General features: G+C 43.2%; 4 protein-coding genes across 8 annotated transcripts; 3 read left to right on the top strand and 1 right to left on the bottom strand.

Moving 5' to 3' along the window:
• Window positions 1–248: 248 nt before the first annotated feature.
• On the bottom strand, window positions 249–3135 carry LOC130531205 (alcohol dehydrogenase class-3-like). Of its 2 annotated transcripts, none has more exons than XM_057043078.1 (9): window positions 2958–3135; window positions 2644–2745; window positions 2334–2484; window positions 2138–2225; window positions 1744–1963; window positions 1257–1517; window positions 1062–1194; window positions 796–934; window positions 249–468 (listed from the first exon to the last, which is right to left on the bottom strand). In XM_057043078.1, the coding sequence occupies exons 1-9, from the start codon at window positions 2973–2975 to the stop codon at window positions 432–434; spliced, it is 1149 nt and encodes a 382-aa protein (XP_056899058.1). In that variant the 5' UTR covers window positions 2976–3135; the 3' UTR covers window positions 249–431. The 2 variants fall into 2 exon arrangements, with proteins under 2 accessions (XP_056899058.1, XP_056899059.1); XM_057043079.1 differs by having other exon boundaries at window positions 2604–2745; window positions 2958–3117.
• Window positions 3136–3165: 30 nt separating this feature from the next.
• Window positions 3166–5458, top strand: gar1 (GAR1 homolog, ribonucleoprotein). 2 transcript variants are annotated; one of them, XM_057043086.1, is made up of 7 exons: window positions 3166–3265; window positions 3500–3678; window positions 4231–4385; window positions 4489–4548; window positions 4621–4735; window positions 4852–4980; window positions 5073–5458. In XM_057043086.1, exons 2-7 carry the CDS (start codon window positions 3513–3515, stop codon window positions 5081–5083), a joined length of 636 nt encoding a protein of 211 aa, XP_056899066.1. In that variant the 5' UTR covers window positions 3166–3265; window positions 3500–3512; the 3' UTR covers window positions 5084–5458. The 2 variants fall into 2 exon arrangements, with proteins under 2 accessions (XP_056899066.1, XP_056899065.1); XM_057043085.1 differs by having other exon boundaries at window positions 4852–4992.
• Window positions 5459–5811: 353 nt separating this feature from the next.
• On the top strand, window positions 5812–9275 carry LOC130531206 (alcohol dehydrogenase class-3). 2 transcript variants are annotated; one of them, XM_057043082.1, is made up of 9 exons: window positions 5812–5907; window positions 6360–6461; window positions 6600–6741; window positions 6862–6917; window positions 7141–7360; window positions 7823–8083; window positions 8355–8490; window positions 8824–8962; window positions 9054–9275. In XM_057043082.1, the coding sequence occupies exons 2-9, from the start codon at window positions 6445–6447 to the stop codon at window positions 9076–9078; spliced, it is 996 nt and encodes a 331-aa protein (XP_056899062.1). In that variant the 5' UTR covers window positions 5812–5907; window positions 6360–6444; the 3' UTR covers window positions 9079–9275. The 2 variants fall into 2 exon arrangements, with proteins under 2 accessions (XP_056899062.1, XP_056899060.1); XM_057043080.1 differs by having other exon boundaries at window positions 5813–5907; window positions 6830–6917.
• A 381-nt stretch (window positions 9276–9656) lies between these two features.
• Window positions 9657–14869, top strand: eif4ea (eukaryotic translation initiation factor 4ea). Of its 2 annotated transcripts, none has more exons than XM_057043083.1 (7): window positions 9657–9711; window positions 10092–10195; window positions 10348–10443; window positions 10569–10632; window positions 13833–13946; window positions 14029–14168; window positions 14259–14869. In XM_057043083.1, the coding sequence occupies exons 1-7, from the start codon at window positions 9694–9696 to the stop codon at window positions 14371–14373; spliced, it is 651 nt and encodes a 216-aa protein (XP_056899063.1). In that variant the 5' UTR covers window positions 9657–9693; the 3' UTR covers window positions 14374–14869. The 2 variants fall into 2 exon arrangements, with proteins under 2 accessions (XP_056899063.1, XP_056899064.1); XM_057043084.1 differs by lacking the exon at window positions 10092–10195 and adding an exon at window positions 9983–10067 and having other exon boundaries at window positions 9698–9910.
• The last annotated feature ends 490 nt before the right edge of the window (window positions 14870–15359 follow it).

Here is a 15359-nt window from a genome sequence, read left to right as displayed (position 1 = left end):
ACCACATGAAGCAAATATCCTTCCTGGCCAAGGACAGATTTGCCCATTTGGTTCCTGTTTATACCCCGTCTTCTATACATACAAGGTGTTTAATTCCAGTTTACACATGATATCAGAACCACAATCAGAGTAGCCGCCAAGTGAAATAAATGCAGATGTTTATATTTGACAGGATGTTACAAAAGCACTAGCAGCACATTGTACTTGATAAAACAAGTGCAATTTCATTATAAAGGACAACAAAACGATCACACATGATCAGAATTTAATTTGTATCAGAATGCAGTCAAACGTATCCTTGAAACTTAGATAAAAGTTGGAAACAGACGCTTAAAAGCTTTTATTTGGTGTAGGACTGCCATCTAGTGGACGAAGATATAATTGCTACAAGTTAAAGGCGGTGAACAATCATAAAGGGATGGAGCCTCAGGTTAGTCTTCAGGCCACAGACTGATAACTGCGCGGATGCTAAAAACAAACACAACAGAGGAAAGAGTCAAGATAGTCACCATACAGAATCATTAATTTTTAACAATTTTTTAGACAATTCCAAAGGATAAAAATGTTTAACAACCCAGAGTTCAGCTCAAAGAGGTGAGAAACTCAAACTCAAGAGAATTACTGTTATACATGTGCATTATTATTATTCCATGATAACTATAATAATTTTCCTTTAGCTGTAGTTTAACACAATATATCTGAATAAATAATTTAAATCTTTGCGCAATTTGGGCTCAAAGCCCATAGATGCCTCCTGACAACTACATTTGCAGCTACAAACCGATCAAATCTCACCTTTCTCCTCGTTTCAACATGTCAAAGGCCTCATTGATTTGATCCAGTGGGAGTCGATGAGTGATGAACTCATCCAGCTTCAGCTCTTTGTTCATGTAGGCGTCCACCAGTTTGGGCACATCCCGCACACCTTTCAAACCTTAAAATAAGATGGTTGTACTGTTTTACATCAAAATCATATGTGGATGTGCACTGAAATACGGTGGTAGCTATCCCTCCTTTTGTTATTAAAAATGATATCAGGAATGAATTAACTGTTTTTCTACCTCCAAAGTAAGTCCCCTTTAACGTTCGTCCCATCAGGAGCTTTTCAACCAAAACATTCATTTCTTCGGTTTCTGTCCAACCAGCGATCACACACACCCCCCAAGCATCTCTGGTGGACTCCAACGCTGCTCTCTAGGACACCAGCAAGTTGATTACACATACTTATACATTCACAGACTTAAAATGTGCCCTACCATGACAGCCGGACTTCCCACACACTCAATGGCATAGTCCACCCCTCCATGTGTCATCTCCACCAGAACCTCCTGGATGGGCTTCACGTGATCTCTGGGATTCACACATTCAGCGGCGCCGAGCATTTTGGCTTTGTCGAACTTGTCTGGGTTGATGTCGACCCCGATGATTCTTCTGGCCCCTGCAGCCTGGCAGCCCATGACGGCAGCCAGTCCGACAGCTCCGAGCCCAAAAACAGCACACGCTGAGTCTTTTTCAACCTGAATGGCAGCAGGTACGGAATCACTGAAAAAAATGTACCTACGTAAAATACAGCTTTCCTTAATTTCACTAATTATAATTTTACCTTCTCAGAAAATATAATTTCATATTTTATTCTCAGGCAAGATCTGTTTGCTTTACTCTTGTTTTGAGTGCCAGGTTTAAAGCTACACGTGATGCATTGACCTTCATTTTAGCACATTTTGGAGGCAGATATTTTAGTACCTTGGCTGCATTCATAGCAGCACCATAACCTGTAGAGACGCCACAGCCCAGCAGAAAGACTTTGTCCAGTGGTGCGTCATTTCTTATCTTTGCTAGTGAGGTATCAGGAACCACAGTGTACTGGGAAAAGGAACTGACACCCAAGAACTGGTACACCTGCTGCCCCATGCAGGAGATCCGGCTCGTACCATCAGCTAAGACGCCCACTTGTGTATTTGCCCTGAAAGCCACAAAACAGAACTAATTTAATCAGTGTAATTATTATAATCATAAAGTATGAAAAGGTAATTTTAAAGTCGTAATTTAATGACCATGTAAATACCCTACTCTTTCATAAAAGTAATATGTATATAGTAATATGTATAAACGTATGTGCATGTGACAGTGGAATCACCAGTTCTTCTTGCAGTGATTTGTTTTGGAACTCTTGCATCGTTCACATTCATCACACTGTGGCAGAAACAGAGGAATAACTTTGTCACCTATAAAATGGTGCAACGGCACAATAGACACATTTTGGTTAGACATCGTTGGGGGTAAGGGGCTCAGGAAACAGAAAGCCAAATCATGTTGTGGGCTGAATGACGCACCGGGAGAAAATTTGCCAACTTCCGGTCCGACGCTCTCTACTATCCCTGCTGCTTCGTGGCCGAGAACTGATGGGAACGGCCTAAACTTGAGAGCTTTGTTGATCTGATGCAGGTATTCACTGTCTGTATGGCACACACTTGTAGCAATGATCTGTACAAACAATTTGCATGCATATCATTAAAAACATGAACAATACAAATGTTATAAAGCCAATGTATGGAGAAAACAGTGGGATGTTATCTTGGGAAGTTATCTAGTTTACTAATTACACTTTTACTGCTCTGTAGACCATTTTTGGCTGCAGCACACCTTGATCCGGACTTCATGGGCTTTTGGTGGGGCTACCTCTACCTCCTCAATGCAAAGAGGCCTCCCGGGCCCCCATGCAACTGCTGCTTTGCATTTGATCACCTAAGAGAAATTAAAACAGTGCTGGGTGATATTATTGTGATCACTCAAAGCTGCTCTTTATCCGGTAAACAGCACTCAGAAATGTTCGTCACAATTTGGGCAGCAACATTTTAACTTATGCATTAGATTACATGCATATAATTAACTTTTATTATTAGAGTACATGAACAGTATACACTAAAATACGTCAAACAAGTATTTATTGCCCTTACCTGACTATTTGTCGTCATTGATTACTGGTTTCCGAAGACGTCTGGCTGCCTTTCAATAAAATACAAATATTTATTACTATATTGTGGGTCCTTTTTTAAGCACGGCTGAGGCGAGTTTCGGAGACAACACATATACTGTATTTTTGTTATTTTGTTCGTTTTAACGGCAGCTGTTTCTTTAAGATTTGATTTTACGACGATTTGCGACACTAGAAGACAACTTTACGACAGCCACTGGTCACACGTGTTGTCATCACATGGAAGTCCACAGGAGTAAATACCAACGGCTAGCAGATCGACTTTAATAAGTTAGTTATTTTAACTGCGTGTAGAAAACGTGTGATGCACTATTTACTATACATTACAAGTGCGTGAGCAACCTTTTGATTTGTGAAGGAATTGCCACGTAATGTTATAATTATGAATGGAAACTTTGATAGCATGTTACTAGCTAACGTTAACATGTATGCATTGATGCTAATTCCACAGTGGTCTAACTTTTGCCTTCTTGTGAACATTGTTTTCCTTTTGTCTTTCTACAGGGCTTGAATAGAGATGTCTTTCAGAGGAGGTGGACGGGGTGGTGGAAGAGGTGGAGGATTTAACCGAGGTGGTGGAGGTAGAGGCGGCGGTTTTAGAGGTGGTGGAGGATTTGGACGGGGTGGAGGCAGAGGCGGTTTTAATAGGCAGCAAGACTATGGTCCACCAGAATACGTTGTCGGTAAGTTGTTGGTAGTCTTACAGAGATGTGTAAAAGATCCTTACTTAATCTCAGTGATAGGATTAGAATTGCACTAAACAAGCACGATGCATGCAATGGGAAGTGCTAAAGGTTGTAAAGTCAAGCTGAACTTTACCAAACCTGTGTGCTGCGTTTTCATGGATTAGGGTCATGTTGGACAGGGGAAAATAAGCTTGTTCCCCGTGTTGGAATGAATACAATCATTTCAATAATTCATGCAAATCCATAGTATACAGTATTAAATATAGCATCATTTTAGTGTGTCACATTCGTATGATAGCATGTTTATTAAAAAAAATATATGTATAAACAGCATCCATCCTTTGCTCCTTATCCTTACTCTCGTAAATGCACTAATATTTAAACCAAATGGCACCATCTGCTGTTTGTGCGCGGTGTTGTAGTTTCTCTATTTCAATGTCATTTGTCAGGTTTTGATGTCCTGTTTTAAACGTGTTGCACAGTAAAGATCAAGACGTGTTTTGATATTTAAAATAGAATATGTTGTTCTTTGTCTTTTCTACTCTGCAGCACTTGGAGAGTTCATGCATCCATGTGAAGATGACATTGTATGTAAATGTACAACAGAGGAGAACAAAGTTCCCTATTTCAATGCACCGGTATATCTGGAAAACAAGGAACAAATTGGGAAGGTGGATGAAATATTTGGCCAGCTGCGGGACTTTGTATCCTTGATTTAATGACAGAAATCTTAAAACAAATGAGAATTTAAATAGCTGTTTTATTATCTGTGTAAAATGATAGAAAAAACCTTAACCAACCATGCAGTATTTTTCAGTCAAACTTTCTGAAAACATGAAGGCGTCATCTTTTAAGAAAATGCAGAAGGTAAAAAAAAAGTACAATAGTTTAATTTTCACCCTATTTTTTCTATCTGTATGTATAAATTTGTCATTTTAGTTTTTTATAGATCCAATGAAGCTTCTCCCACTGCAAAGGTTCCTCCCTAGGCCACCTGGAGAGAAGGGTCCACCAAGAGGAGGTCGAGGTGGGGGAAGGGGTGGTGGTCGTGGAGGTGAGACATTTAAGCAATCTAAGTCCGACTGATCGTCTCTATAGTTGTGAAGATGAAGTTGTAGTTTATATCATGTAAAATAAATCATTTTAAAAGCAAACATTTGTTATAATTAGGCGGCTTTCGAGGCCGTGGCGGCGGCTTTGGAGGTGGCCGTGGCGGCGGCTTTGGAGGTGGCCGTGGCGGAGGGTTTGGAGGCGGCCGTGGTGGTGGCTTTAGAGGAGGAAGAGGAGGAGGTGGAGGACGTGGATTCAGAGGTTTCTTCTTTTTTTCTAGTGCTCTTTAGATGGATATTTGTCTTAACCTCAGAGTGAATATATTATTTTGTGACCTGCAGGTGGAAGATGATGTGGCCGTGATGATCTGTATCGTTCCATTATCATCTGCAAACAACACATTTTCCAACAGGTGACCTGTGGGCCTCAGGATATTTACTTTTTCTAAGACTGAGTTGCGATTTTTTTTTTTTTTGTACCAGGTTTGAATGTGACAGATCCTGATTATTTTATTTAAAAGGGTCGTGCGTGTGTGTCAAGTGTGCGTGAACGACAGTGTGTATAAGATAGCAACAATGTGCCATGTACAAATTTTCTGACAAGACAGCTCCTCATAAAACTTCATAAATGCCTTTGAAAAAATGTTCATGTCCACAATTTGTTAAACCTCTAGAATAATATTGTTGCTTTCTTTATTACTGTGTCTAATAAATTTAAGAAAAGAAAATAGGCATGTCATTCTAATTTTATGCAATGTTTTTTCTTACCAAATATTACATTAATTTTGATTTGGCCTGTAATGTTTTTGACTGTGTTTTTACAACCATATTTAAGTGTGTGAATTTTGTCACTTTGATAACTTTTTTTCTAAAACATCTACACAATAGAAATCAGTGAAGTCTTTTTTAAATAGATTTCTCTATTACAACTGTTTGAATGAAGAACCATCACAATATAAACAATGATACAACATGAGTGAGGGAATATTAGATTTAGATTTTTAGGAAAGCACAGATCCACGATCAATAGTAGATTTTGAATCTCTGACGTCAGGCTTTACGTATTGCGCAACACTCGAGTCGTCGTTTCTGATTGGTCAGTAGGTTATTTCCTTTCCGGTCGCGCGGAGCTCTACCCTCTCGTGCTGGCGGATTGGACATGGAGACAGTTGGAAAGGTAGGAGAAATTCCCACCAGCGTTACTTTGACAAATTTAATTTTTGCATCTTTGCTGCAGATTGAGTGTGCGAATGCGTGTGTTTTTAGTTGCCACATTTAGTTCTTTTCTGTAGCTTAGCACGCGATCCTGGGTTTAATGACCTATGCGCCATAACGAAGTTGATTTTTATGTCCGCTAGACAAAAGCGTCATATAATCCAGCTCGTTTTTAGATGGATAGATTTTATTGTCTGCACCATTGTCTGTTTGTGAACTAGAAGTCTAGTTCAACTCTCGAGTTTTCCCTAAGTTTGGCTCAGGTTCAAAGTGCAGCCTGGAGCTGCTAAAGCTCCGTCAGTGCTCGGCTGCTGTTGCACCAGTGGGGTAATGATTGTTGCAGCTCCGTTTGAGCAGCTTCGGCGTTGTTGAACTCACTACCTTTTCTTTTCCCCCAATCTACTTGGCTCTCAGGTGATCAAGTGCAAGGCAGCTGTTGCCTGGGAACCTGGGAAGCCTCTCTCCATAGAGGAGGTGGAAGTAGCTCCGCCAAAGGCCCATGAAGTCAGGATCAAGGTATAGCAAAAGTCCAAGACTTGGACTCCAAATCACCCACACAAATACGGCTTAAAATAAATTCCGAAAGGAAAGAAAATTCATGAGGTCGTGCATATTTTACAATTGCCTCCATTTCAAACCATTTTGTGTGTTCAGGTCTTTGCCACAGGGGTGTGTCATACTGATGCTTACACTCTGGGTGGTAGTGACCCTGAGGGCCTCTTCCCTGTTATTTTGGGCCATGAAGGCGCAGGAACCGTTGAAAGTGTTGGTGAGGGTGTCACCAAGTTCAAGCAAGGTATGAAAATCTTGCAACAGTTAAAATCTGTTCAATCAAAAGCCTGTTTTGCAAGGCCTTTATTTCTGTCTTTCCCCCCCCAAAAAAGGTGATACTGTCATACCTTTGTATGTGCCTCAGTGTGGTGAATGCAAATTCTGCAAAAACCCCAAGACCAACCTTTGCCAGAAAATTAGGTAATTTATGCATCCCTCCTTTGCTGTTAGCTTGTTATTTTTTTTTTTAGGTTGAAACTCGAACTCGTAGCCAAAGGCAGCTACCCTCGGGTTAGGAAAATCAAAGCTCAGTCATCACCGGTGTGAGAATTCTTCATACCCTTCTCTGAAGTTTTACAGCAGTTCAGTTTCATCACATGTACATGAAAAGAAATCATCAGTTCCCCATGCTTGCACTCTGCAGAATAACGCAAGGCCAGGGCCTGCTTCCTGACAAGACTTCACGCTTCACTTGCAAGGGAAAGCAACTGTTTCACTTCATGGGAACCAGCACATTCTCCGAGTACACCGTTGTGGCTGACATCTCTCTGGCCAAAGTGAACGAGAAGGCTCCGCTGGATAAAGTCTGCCTCCTTGGATGTGGTATTTCTACTGGATATGGCGCTGCACTTAATACTGCCAAGGTGAGTGTCGCAGGTGTTGGACCATCAGGTCTTTCCTTCAATGGCTGCAGGGACATTTTATTTGCTTTGCATCTTGTTAGAGTCCTTTTAAATGAGTTGTCTCCCTTTGGCTGTATGCACATATTTTAACACAAGAGGATGAGGGATTTGTCTTAATTAGCAGTTTTTCCTGTTCACCTGGTTCAGGTATTCGGATGTAAAACTAATGACAATGCCAAAAGATTCTGCTCAAGTTCTTATGTTTGTTTACTTTTTGTGATAATTTTTCACTGTCTTAGTAGGAAAAGAGCAGCACCTGATAGCAATGTTTAACATTTACATATATTGAAAAGAATTTGCAGTACAAAGTGTGCTGTATGTAAAACTACAGGAAGTTATAGCTGTGTTATCTATCCATCCATCCATCCATCATATAAAAAACAGCAGTGTCTTTAGTTTGATATTCTTCTTTTTTACATCCAGGTTGAGCCTGGTTCCACCTGTGCTATTTTTGGTCTTGGAGCTGTTGGCTTGGCTGTTATTATGGGCTGCAAGGTTGCTGGGGCAACTAGGATCATCGGCGTGGACATCAACCCAGCAAAGTTTGAAAAGGCCAAGGAGTTTGGTGCTACTGAGTTTATCAACCCCAAAGACCACAGCAGGCCCATCCAGGAGGTGCTGGTGGAGATGACTGATGGGGGGGTCGACTACTCTTTTGAGTGCATTGGAAATGTGCAAATCATGGTATGAATTATTTTGGATTTTTTTCAATAGCATCTATACTACACTGTAGATCATAGCAGTCATCATCAATATCACAAATACTAAATCATTTGTTTAGAATAGGGCTCAATAATCATATTCAGTTAAGCAGCATAAGTTATTTTTGCAGGATTTGATCCCTAAAATTTTGGTAAATGAACAAGAACTTCAGTTTAAATCCAAAAATGCAAACATTTATTAAATAAAAAAAAATAAATTGACATAAGTGAGACAAAACATGTTACAATTTCAGAGAGCTGCTCTGGAGGCCTGCCACAAAGGATGGGGGGAAAGTGTCATCATCGGTGTAGCCGGAGCTGGCCAGGAGATCTCTACCAGGCCGTTCCAGCTGGTGACGGGCCGTGTTTGGAGGGGCACAGCCTTTGGAGGTGACTGCGTCTCATCCAGCAGGATTCCATCGACTGTTGTGGATTATTTCTGCAAATGTAGCTTATATTACAGAACCCAGACTGCTCAAGGGGCTTTAAGAAAAGTTTATGTCTTCTTACACCTTATCCACAAGTGCATTCTAATTGTTTTCTGCCTTACAACATTCCACTTTGAGTTAGAGCGCAGGTCTTTTTTTTTTTTTTAATCCTTACAGATATTCTGCTGCTGAGAAATAATTTTTTAAGACATCTCTTAAGCATCAGTATAATTTAATGAAAAGGATAAGTTATTGAAAATTCAATTTGTGTAACTGTTTTGATATGCACTCCTAGGGTGGAAGAGTGTGGAAAGTGTTCCCAAACTGGTGGAAGACTATATGAACAAGAAGTTGAAGGTGGATGAGTTTGTGACTCACAACCTGCCTTTTGAGAAGATCAATGAAGCATTTGACCTCTTGCATGAAGGAAAATGGTGAGAAGATTAAATCATTGTTGCATCATTGCACAAAATCATTTATTTCCCAGTTTATTGCAGTCTAAAACAGTTTTGTCTCTCATTGCAGCATCCGCACAGTGCTGACCTTCTGAAGCACCTAAAGCGTTGTCATCCTACACATCTGTTCATTAGTGTCTCCTTCAGCAGCTGCAGCACGCGGATGACAATTTCTCTTTGTCTGCACTCATTTTGTTAAGCTTAGGTTTTGAATAAGTTTTATCTCAAAGCTGACTAACAAGCAAAGAAAAGAATAAAAACAACATTTAACAATAAAAAAAATTAAAAGTCATGAGAATTTTTGCTTGTCTCATAAGGGCCTGATCACGGTATGGACACCAATATGGGAAATGCACATGTTTGGCATATTAATTTGTGTAGCTATTCTTAAAGTATTTAAACACACTAACAAAAGGACAAATTAGTTATTCTGATGGGTACTAGTATCTATCAGCTCCTTGCTGAGTTTCTATAAGACATTCTCTTAAGACAGGAGGTATACATGGGCAATAAAAAAAACTCCCATATTAGGTCGTGTAAAGCCACTAACACAACATATTTCAACGATGTACTATGATTAGTTTGAAAACGGAGTTTTCAATACCTATCATAAAATTACCTACTTCCGCGTTGTCCCTAATTAGTGCGCATGCGCAAGAAGAACCAATTAGCTATTTCAACGCGAAGAAAACTGTCGCGAGTTTTAGAAGATGGCGACCGCTTTGGTGGTAAGTGTCCTGCTGCGCACCGGTGGCTGAGATGCTGAACTTAGTTACGAGGGATTCGCTTCGTGGTCGACAGAACATGTTGCATTTCACTGTTTAAAAAAGGAACAACTGGCTTAGCCTTGATAATTCATGGAACTTCCGATTTAAGCTTTGGTTGGTGAAAGAACTCGGGAGCCAAGCGAGTCCTTCCAACTCTCTAGTACGTTTTTACGCAAAATTCTCCCCCCGCTTGTCATTTGAATGACACTGAAATTATGTCGCCCATATTCAGCAAATTGACTATTCGGGACTGACGCTGCGCGCAGGGCCGTGTTTGGATGCAGGATGCAATGCATGAAAATGAGCCAAGCTTCCAGGTAACGTGGTGCGTTTGTTCGCAGGTGTTAACTTCAGTTCCTGCAAATCCCGAAAAGGAAAAGTGTGAAACATCTATTCAAAAGGTCTTGAGTCCCGATAAGTATATCAAGCATCCATTACAAAACAAGTAAGGAAAAAAAAAAAAAGCGTTACCTGCTATTTAATGATTTGTCCTCTGGTTTGGAGTGTTGTCATGAATTGTGTGGGTTTTTTTTTTTATTGGTCCTGGCCTTGAGTGATCTCTGATAAGTAATTGGAAGGTGTTTTTTTTCTTTCCAGGTGGGCTCTTTGGTTCTTCAAAAATGACAAAAGCAAAACCTGGGAAGCCAATCTCCGTCTGATCTCCAGATTTGACACAGTGGAAGATTTCTGGGCGTAAGTATGGAGATGTGATTGTCTAGAACAAGCAGGGTACATTGGCTACATATTTAAATTACTTGTCAAATTTGCTCTTATAAAGACAAAACTTGGTGGAACAAGATCCCCTTTGTCATTTACAGATTATACAATCACATTCAGCTATCGAGTAACTTGATGTCTGGCTGTGACTATTCGCTATTTAAGGTAACAACTTTCATGTTACTGGTTGCCAATAATAATGGGAAGAGTTCGGTGAGGCCATGGAGAACGACTTTCGGACGGCCTCGAAAAGGTTCTGGACCACCATCCAGCGTCTGAGGAGGGGAAAGCAGTGCACTGTCAACACTGTGTATAGTGGTGATGGTGTGCTGCTGACCTCAACTCGGGATGTTGTGGATCGGTGGAAGGAATACTTCGAGGACCTCCTCAATCCCACCAACACGCCTTCCAGTGAGGAAGTAGGGCCTGGGGACCTGGAGATGGGCTCTTGTATCTCCGGGGCTGAAGTTGCCGAGGTAGTTAAAAAACTCCTCGGTGGCAAGGCCCCGGGGGTGGATGAGATCCGCCCGGAGTCCCTTAAGGCTCTGGATGTTGTAGGGCTGTCGTGGTTGACTCGACTCTGCAACATCGCGTGGACATCGGGGGCAGTGCCGCTGGATTGGCAGACCGGGGTGGTAGTCCCTCTTTTTAAGAAGGGGGACCGGAGGGTGTGTTCCAACTATAGGGGGATCACACTCCTCAGCCTCCCTGGTAAGGTCTATTCAGGGGTACTGGAGAGGAGGGTCCGCCGGATAGTCGAACCTCGGATTCAGGAGGAGCAATGTGGTTTTCGTCCTGGGCGTGGAACAGTGGACCAGCTCTACACCCTCAGCAGGGTCTTCGAGGGTGCATGGGAGTTTGCCCAACCAGTCCACATGTGTTTTGTGGACTTGGAGAAGGCATTCGACCGTGTCCCTCGGGGGGTCCTGTGGGGGGTTCTCCGAGAGTATGGGGTGTTGGGCCCGCTGATACGGGCTGTCCGCTCCCTGTACGATCGGTGCCAGAGTTTGGTCCGAATTGCTGGCAGTAAGTCGAACTCGTTTCCGGTGAGGGTTGGCCTCCGCCAGGGCTGCCCTTTGTCACCGATTCTGTTCATAATTTTTATGGACAGAATTTCTAGGTGCAGTCATGGTGTTGAGGGGATCTGGTTTGGTGACCTCAGGATCGCGTCTCTGCTTTTTGCGGATGATGTGGTCCTGTTGGCTCCATCGGCCCGTGACCTCCAACTATCACTGGATCGGTTCGCCGCCGCCTGTGAAGCGGCTGGGATGAGAATCAGCACCTCCAAATCCGAGGCCATGGTTCTCGACCGGAAAAAGGTGGAGTGCCTTCTCCGGGTAAAGGAGGAGATCCTGCCCCAAGTGGAGGAGTTTAAGTACCTCGGGGTCTTGTTCACGAGTGGGGGAAGAATGGAGCGGGAGATCGACAGGCGGATCGGTGTGGCGTCCACAGTAATGCGGACTCTGCACCGGTCCGTTGTGGTGAAGAGAGAGCTGAGCCGAAAGGCGAAGCTCTCGATTTACCGGTCGATCTTCGTTCCTACCCTCACCTATGGTCATGAGCTTTGGGTCATGACCGAAAGAACAAGATCACGGGTACAAGCGGCTGAAATGAGCTTCCTCCGTAGGGTGGCTGGGCTCTCCCTTAGAGATAGGGTGAGAAGCTCTGCCATCCGGGAGGAGCTCGGAGTAGAGTCGCTGCTCCTCCGTGTTGAGAGGAGCCAGATGGGGTGGCTTGGGCATCTAGTCAGGATGCCCCCTGGACGCCTCCCTGGTGAGGTGTTCAGGGCATGTCCCTCCGGTAGGAGACCCCCGGGGAGACCCAGGACACGTTGGAGAGACTATGTCTCTCGACTGGCCTGGGGATCCCTCCGGATGAGCTGGAGGAGGTGGCTGGGGAGAGGGAAGTCTGGGCTTCTCTCCTTAGGCTGCTACCCCCGCGACCCGACCCGGATAAGCGGTAGAGAATGGATGGATGGATGGGTTGCCAATAATGCTCCCTAAAAGCCTCATAAAAAGCCTCATAAAACTAAACTTTACCGCTGCCTTTTGTTTTTAGATGTTTTGTATTGTTAAATCCACAGGACCCACATAAAATGTCAGTGTTTTATAGTTAATGTGCACTCAGAACTGAAAATAAAGCCCATTTAGTTTATAGGCTCTTTATAATTCAGGGCTGCACATTAGAAATGAGTCAAGAGTATAAAACAGGATGTTGTGATTCGTGATTGAATGTAAATAAACTTAAAAAGGAATAAATACAAGGATATAGCGTTACAAATGCAAATAGTTGTGGAATGTAAAATCATAAACTGTCATGTCATCATAAACCAACATGTTGGCAAATCAGCGCAGTGAAGAATGTTAAAGGGCAGAGAGTTTGGGGGGGGGGGGCAGCAGCAGCAAGGGAAGCTCTGTCCAACCAGGTGAAAGGGCAGAGAGGCAGACATCAGAGAGCATGAGAGGGCGTGTGAGGCTGAACCAGCTCAGTGAGGTAGGAGGGGGCCCGGTGGTAGAGGGCTTTGAAATGGTTTTGTTTGATCGGGAGCCAGTCGAGGCTCTGGAGGATGGGGGGGTGGGGGTGCCTTCTGGGTAGCGGGAGGTTGTGCAGCAGAGTTCTGACCAGGGGTCATGGGGAGACCAGACAATGGTTCTGCTGCGAGGTGACAGATTGTGAAGTAAGGTTCCATCTGCAGGGAAGGAAAGATGGCTGGAGAGGAGGCAATTCGGGTAAGAGCAGGCTGTTCTGGTGATGTGAGGAGGGGATCAAGGAGGTGTTGTCAAGGGTGGGGTGGGGTGGGGTGGAGGGTAGGGAGGTAGTTGGTTCATATCCAGGATTGTGTTGAAGGGAGGAAGTTGAGCATGGAGGGGGTGGTGGACTTGATAGGTGTGACATCCTGGGTGGTGTTAACACAGATTAATCTGGTTCACTCGTGTTTGTGCCCCTCATGATCATCCCGTTTCAGTGGAGTTTGCAGCTGCTCATGTTCAGTCACGTGCATTGAACATCACATTCACACATACATCAGAAACATCTGATACTAATTCACACTGTGATGGTTTTCTTGGGTCACATCAATTCCTGGTCAGACCTGGCGCTCATCAGTTGTCCAATATTGTCAGAGAGTCTAACAGCTAGAGTCTCCTGCCTTTTTTCTTAAGACATTTTCAGACATCTGTATTCATGTGCCCAGTGAAGCACAGTGGAGTGCATATGGATGTCGAGTGGTACCTTGACATCCATATGCACTCCACTGTGCTGCCATCTTCGCTGCCCCAGCTTTTTGTGTGTGAACATGGAGAAATGATGAGGTCTGTATTTGTGACATGCTTGGCTATGTGCAATGTATGGTTTTATGGATGCAGGATGGGATTAAGCCCATGTGGGAGGATGAAAGGAATCGACGAGGTGGTCGCTGGCTGATAACCTTGTCTAAGCAGCAGCGTAAATCAGACCTGGATCAGTTCTGGTTGGAGACAGTGAGTTCAGGTTTCTTTTTTTTTCTTTTTTTTCCTAAAAGCACATATATGAATGTAAGGCAACTGTGTGTTTGTCCTGCAGCTTTTGTGCCTCGTGGGTGAAGGTTTTGATGATTTCAGTGACGACGTATGTGGAGCAGTCATTAACGTCCGTGCCAAAGGGGATAAAATAGCAATATGGACCACAAACTATGAAAACAAAGAGGCCGTCACGCACATAGGGTGACGTTACTGTGCATGGTTGCAGCTCATAATGTATACCTACAGGCACCATGTCTCTTTATCTAAATGTCTTTCTTCTCCTTTTTTCAGGCGAGTTTATAAGGAGAGATTAGGTGTTCCACCAAAAGTGATCATCGGGTACCAGTCGCACGCAGACACAGCCACCAAGAGCGGCTCCACAACCAAAAACAAGTTTGTTGCCTGAGGACCCTGGCGTCCGCGCTGGTGCCGCCAGCATCGATTCTCCGTCCTCTCACCAATGTAGCAGAGACGAAGACGCCTCCTTTTTGTTTTGTCTGTTCCACTCCATCAAAGCCTTTGTTGAACGGCACGTCTGCACGGGTCAAATGTAGCACTAGAATTTTGAGAGCTTTGTTGTTTTTGTGAAGGTGTAAAAACGCTTTGGTGAATAGATTTTTCCAAACGCCACCGCCTCTTCTTTCCACTTTTGTCTTTAGTTTTTGTTTGAATGGGAAAAAAAGTGAAAAATAAACCGAGAATTGTTAGAACTGAAGGTGCAGTATAAATGTTAGCTATTAATTTTTCCACAAATCTGTCATTTGTGTTGAAATGTAAAACCTAAATGTACACAGAGCACTTTATCCTCAGTTTGATTGTATGTATGATATGTAATATATAAATCATGATTCTCTGCAAAACAGAAAAATCTCACGATGAGTAAATAAAGAATCTAAAAGCCATTAATTTGTATTACTATCGGCTGTTGGGTACCAGTAATTGAACGCATCACACGAGGCCTGAGTAACACGCCAGCTGTGCAGTGCTCCTCTCATATATCCTTGTCTGACAGTGTCTTCCCGTCTCTGCCTGCTATTATGTGTCATTTGGGCTCTGCTTATGGAGCATAAAGGGATATCTGTAGAAGCTGCCACACTTCCTGTGCTGGCGTGAGACTGCTTTTATGGTCCCACACAGTAACTGGACGCTGTGTAATTGATGTAATCAATCAAGGGTTGTCACGGGCAACAAGAGGAAATTAGAAAAATCAGCAAAGATATCCTCGGAGAGCAGAGGGTGGAAAAAGGAGTCAGTGAAAAGGCCTTGGAGGTGTTTCTGCGTGAATCGGCGCCATTCTCCGCGTTTGAATGAAGAGAATCTGCTGTTTCATCTGCGTCTGCAGGGCTCAGAAAGATTGTGGGTGTCGCAGGTGAAATCCTCAAGGAAATTTCC

The sequence above is a fragment of the Takifugu flavidus genome, chromosome 9 (assembly GCF_003711565.1).
Source record: "Takifugu flavidus isolate HTHZ2018 chromosome 9, ASM371156v2, whole genome shotgun sequence".
Lineage (NCBI taxonomy): Eukaryota > Metazoa > Chordata > Actinopteri > Tetraodontiformes > Tetraodontidae > Takifugu > Takifugu flavidus.
This window is presented reverse-complemented; position numbering and strand designations above follow the sequence as displayed.